The sequence below is a fragment of the Lactuca serriola genome, chromosome 5 (assembly GCF_051521515.1).
Source record: "Lactuca serriola cultivar US96UC23 chromosome 5, Lser_US96UC23_V15, whole genome shotgun sequence".
Taxonomy (NCBI): Eukaryota; Viridiplantae; Streptophyta; class Magnoliopsida; order Asterales; family Asteraceae; genus Lactuca; species Lactuca serriola.
The window spans coordinates 171,327,849-171,333,654 of NC_136412.1; the positions used below are offsets into that span (position 1 = coordinate 171,327,849).

Genomic DNA, 5,806 nt, shown 5'->3' on the forward strand with positions numbered 1-5,806 from the left:
AAACTTCTATGCAAGAAGGATGTTCAAAGGAATGTACTTTGAATGTGAGACTTCATGACTATGGAATTGTCTTGTAACAATCTCCAATAGAGCACTTTGTGATTTCATTGGCAAAGTCTTAGTGACTTTGGCGTTGTGATATTACGAAAGGACCGTTGCATAAAATGTTAGAATCTAACATATTCTAGTAGTGACGAGAATTTTGTATTCTTACACTAATGGATTAGGAATTGTGAAATGAGCATCGTTGAAAATGTGTTCATTTGATTTATTTCACAAAGTAAAGACCTTAGAAAACATAGTATGCATGCTTGGTGCATGGGACAACTGTTGTTATAATTCAAGTAAGAAGTTGATTAATCGAAACAACAAATAATGAGTAATCAATATGGTGATTAAATAAGAGGTTTTTATTTATACTCAAAAGTTTGGGGCCATGTAGGATTAGTATTATTCTTGTGTTTCACTTTGCATATTTTGACTTCCCGAATAAAAGGATTATTCAAACCCTCCACAGTCGCTCATACTTTAGAAGTAGGTATGAAATAAGATCGTCATGAATCCGTCTGTAGATTGACTAAAGCGTTTAGACATAACACAAGTTTGTTGCAGAGGTCATGAGTGTTGCTATAAGATTAGAGTATTGGATTAAACCCACGCTCATTTGGATCGCTTTCATGGATTTTATCATGAGTGATTGGTGAGACGATAATATCTTATATTCTTGAAACCGAGATGTGTGAGTTGTATTCTGCAAGTCGGTTGCGCATTGATAAGATGTAAACGCACCAGTAACTTGGTGTTATAAAACAGATTGTTGTGTGTGATTTGATGAGTAGGTAAAAGCGAGCATTCGAGTCAAAGTTTATCCATTCCTTTTACCCAAAGAGGGATAAAAGCAATATATGTGGGCCCCTCAATGATTTAGTGATGACACCCTAAGCGCTTGGCCAAGCCGGTACTAAGTTGATGTGTTCAATTGTAGTCTGTTGTCAATCGTCATAAATAGAAAATCAGGAAACAACACATGAACAGAGAGTATGATTAAAATACATGTCTCAGTTCATACGATATCTAGAATGAAGGAATATATGATCCTTTATCTAAAGGACAGGTTACTGATAAGATCAAAGTTCGACAGCGTCTTTGAGAGCTACAATTGCTAATCGGATAATACTTGCATTTATAGTTACTAGACTAATCCAAGTGGGAGAATGTTGGATTAGTGTCTAAGCCCGTAACTATATTTGGTAAGTATTTGACCCGGTTGTGCATGGTCCTTTTGGGTTGCCTTCATCAAAGCAACTAGATATGATGATTTATGAAGAAAGAGGTTAATTATGGTTTATTAATATATTATATGAATAATATATTAATAGAGAAATTATAGACTTTAATTAATATTGGATAAGAATTAATTAAGAAATTAATTATGTGGCTAAAAGAGATCAATTAGACTTGGGGACTAATATTGTAATTATAAGATAATTGGATTGTGGGCTATGGATTCCTAAAGGCAAGGACGTTGGACGAAATCTAAGGGAAGCCCATATAATTTTCGTCCAAGGTCCTTCTAGAAAAAGGTTCCATGGGTTGCTTAAGGCCTAAGCAGAGAATTAGGGTTTCTCCTGAAACCCTAGCAGCCCACACAAGTATAAATAGACCCCTAGGGATCCCAAAAACGTGGCTAAGCTTTCTTGTAGAGATCTTGGACGGTTTTGGTGCTCTTCTCCTCTTTTAATATCATCCTCTTCCTTATGGTGTTTGTAAACTATTAGAGAAGTGACATTTATGCCTCTAAGTTCCAAGGATACGAGATTCAAGCCATTCTATAAGACGTATTCATCTAGATCTATTTTTACATGATAATTTCGAGATACATATGCTAGATCTAGGGTTTACGGCTTTGGATGATTGTTGCATGTTCATTATAAAAACTAGGTCCAAAGCTTTAGGGTTTGCATGTACACCATAGGATTGATGTAGTGCTCAATTCCCATCAAATAAAACCATGGTGAATGTTATGTGGTCGCCTACAAAGCAAGCTAAAAGGATTCTGCTTCCTAAATGTTTACCAGAAGGCACTTTGGACTCAATGCAATTTTGGGTTTATGGTGATGCTACTGCATCAGAGGTGATCAAGCTAAAGAAGAAACAGGATTGCATTGTTGATCCCAAAGACTTGTTGTAGTTTTGTGAACGTGATATCCGAACTTTGTTAAGCTTTCAAATAATTGTTGAGAATGAATTGTTTGAAGATCCTGCAAAAGCCTTCATCGGAATGGTGGCTGCCATAATTGAAAGGAAGTTGTGGGCTGGGGCATTTGATTAGGCGGATGTACATCTCGTGGAAAAGCCTTGAGGAGAACTAAAAGCAATAAACCAAGCGGGAGATTTTTGGGGTATATTTTGTGGTTTATGCTTTGTTTTATATGTTTTATATGGTTGTCGGTTATGGGCTTAGTGTTTTCAGTGGGCTTGTTATGTTTGGGCTTTAGGTTAATTGGTGTAGTATAAATGTGGTCTATGTATAGCTATTATAGGTTAGAGTGCGTTTTTGAGAGTTTTGAAAGTCTATTCACGGTTAAAAGAGTAATTGAATGTACCTGACAATTGATTAACATAATTGTGTGCATTCATTGAAACGTGTTCATCGATTCATATGATTGTTTGGTTGTTTCACATAGTTGTTTGATTAAGATTCCACATTAACTCAAACAATTGCATTGATACCTTGAGAAGATCTGAGTTTTGGGACCTATAACGACTTATAAAGAATGATGTGAGTTTTCATGGATTAACATACATTTCACATTTTCCTTAAAGTACATAGAGTGGAATTTTAATTAAGGTTCTAGTACTTTATATCATTATACTTTTAATGAGGTTATGTCCTATCGAACTCGTTCGGCTAACGACCCTCCACCATACAAGGGAGCGGTAGGTGAGAGTGGACACCAAATGATGATCATTTTATAGATCGTTTCCTTATACCCCCTTAGAGTATAGCTTCGTGAATGAGGCCTACTATTGATTCGATTGAATTTTCTTACACATATAGTAATTAACTTTTAATATTATATATAAGGTGTACTTTAAAACCTTTCAAAACACAAGGTTTTGACTTTTAATTGTCTAAATTAAACTTTTAATTTAATTAAATTTAAACCATTTATGATTTAATCTTTATCCTTTAATTAACTTTTAATTAAACTAATGTAAATCATTAATGGATTAAATAATTATTTTCTATTAACAACTAATAAAATAATTCAAATTTAATCCTAATCCAAAACCCTTCTAATTTTCAAATTAGGGTTCGGGTTATCCAATTCTAATTATTTAAATTTTAAGGCTTTTAAAACAATGATTAAGGAAACTAGAAAACCTTAAGGGAACTCTAGCATTTTTATAAATAAGGGGTGGAGGCTAGGGTTTCAAGAAACCTAAGTTGAAATTTCAAGGCTATAGGGTTAATTTCTATAAACCCTAAATTTGATCCATTAACTATTATGCACAATCAATAGAAAAGAATATAGGCTCTGATACTACTGATAGGTTTTATAGGTTATAAATCTTTGAATGAGGCGCAAAATAACTTAACTCTTAAGTTTACATACAAGCTAATCGGATATTTGTTTTCTTTAATGATAGCAATAAACTATGAACATCAAGAACCCTAAAAGAACTCTATAATAATCGAAATAAACATAGATTTAGAGTTAACATACATGTTGATTATTAAAGTAAATACCCAAACAAAATTCCCTTTTGAAAATCTTTGAAATCAAGCACCAAAATTCTAGTGCCTCTAATGGTTTGTACCCAAAACTCTAGAATGACGATGTGAGAGGTAGAAATTGTGTTCCTATGCTTCTTAGCAATGTCATTAAAGAAAATAATGAGCCAAGGGGTCCTATTTAAAGTTTAGGTAATTTGCAGACAAAACTAGATTTAAATTAATTAAATAATAGATTAATCCTAATTCAAATCATTTCCTTATTTGCATCCATGAGGCTTCTGGAAACCCTGGAAGAGCCTCCAAAACCATCGACCCTTAGACGGTTCTAGAATTGTCTTATTTTGTTCAACTATTGAACAATTACAACTCAACAATTCCACCTTTAATTACTTTCAATTAATCTCAAGTTAACTTCTGATTAATAATTAATTAATTCTAATTAATAATTAATTAATTCTAATTAATAATTAATTAATTCTAATGATTTCCTTATTAATTTATTAACCATATAAATTTATTAATCATATAATAAATTAACATATCAATTATCTTTTTCCAATTAATAAATTAATCACATAATATATTAACAAATTCTCTCTCTCTCTCTCTCATAATATCATTTATAGCTATTTATGGTTATGAGGGTAATCCAAAAAGGACTTTGTTTCTATTCGTAAGTTTATACAAATTTAATTATGAGCTTAGACACCTTAATCCAACATAGACTAGCTTAGTTAGTTGTCTATTGTGTGTAGCTGAAGATGTCGCTGTTGAATATCTACGTATTGCGAAAACCACCACAATAAAATGTGTCAAAATTTTTGTAAAAACTATCATTAGTGTGTTTGGGGATGAGTACTTGCGAAAACCAACTGTTGAAGACCTTCAACGGTTACTTCATCTTGGACATGAACAAGGGTTTCCAGGTATGTTAGGTAGTATTGATTGTATGCATTGGGAATGGAAAAATTGTCCAGTTGCATGGCATGGGCAATATGCTAGAGGAGATCATAAAAGTCCAACAATAATGTTAGAAGTTGTTACGTCACAAGATTTGTGGATATGACATGGTTTTTTTGGTCTTCTAGGTGCATTAAATGACATCAATGTGTTAGACCGTTCTTCTATTTTTCATGAGGTGTTAAAAGGGAAAGCAACAAAGATTAACTTCCAAGTGAATGGTAACAGTTACAACTTAGGTTACTACCTCACAGATGGAATTTATCCTAATTGGGCTACTTTTGTAAAATCAATACCATTACCTCAAGGACCGAAATATGCACCATTTGCAAAGAAACAAGAGGCGGCTATGAAAGATGTTGAAAGAGCGTTCGACGTATTACAAGAAAGATTTGCTATTATTAGTGGACCATCGCGTATGTGGTGCAAGGAAATAATAGAGAAATAATGAGAGCTTGTGTCATTATGCACAATATGATTATGGAAGATGATCGTGATTCATATATTCGTCAATTTGATTATACAGATAATGATGTTAATTTTAATATTGTTAGGCCTGAAATTTCCTGAAGTCGTCTTCCTCCATATGAAATGTATCTTCGGAGTCATGCAAAAATTCGTAACAGATCCATAAATCACCAACTACAAGCGGATTTGATTGAAGAGATTTGAAACCAATTTGAAGACGAAGAAAATGAGGAATAATATTGTAATATTTGTTTTGTAATTCATGTTTTTTGTAACGTCTTAATATTTAAATAATTAATAAAGTAAAATAAATTTAATATTTATTATTATTTTGTTATTTTATTTTAAAAATATAATTTTAATTATAATAATAAAATTTATGTTTATTTATTATTAAGTAAATATTATATATATATATATATATATATATATATATATATATATATATAGGGGTGAGATCGGTTGAGAACTCATAGTTTCCCGAGAACTTAAAGTGGAACGTTGGATCAAAAGTAATTCATTAAGGACATGATCGTCATCTTACCAATCTCATTTAATGTTTAATTTTTTTGTGTTATTTAACATATTAATATAAAGGGTAAATGTCACTGTAGCCCTATGAAGTTTCACCTTTTG

The 5,806-nt window shown here is 32.1% G+C and overlaps 1 protein-coding gene across 1 annotated transcript; it reads left to right on the plus strand.

Moving 5' to 3' along the window:
* The first annotated feature begins 2,011 nt into the window (after nt 1–2,011).
* LOC145049942 (uncharacterized) lies at nt 2,012–5,336 on the plus strand. Its single transcript, XM_078998276.1, has 4 exons — nt 2,012–2,187; nt 4,583–4,668; nt 4,831–5,118; nt 5,257–5,336. Exons 1-4 carry the CDS (start codon nt 2,012–2,014, stop codon nt 5,334–5,336), a joined length of 630 nt encoding a protein of 209 aa, XP_078854402.1.
* The last annotated feature ends 470 nt before the right edge of the window (nt 5,337–5,806 follow it).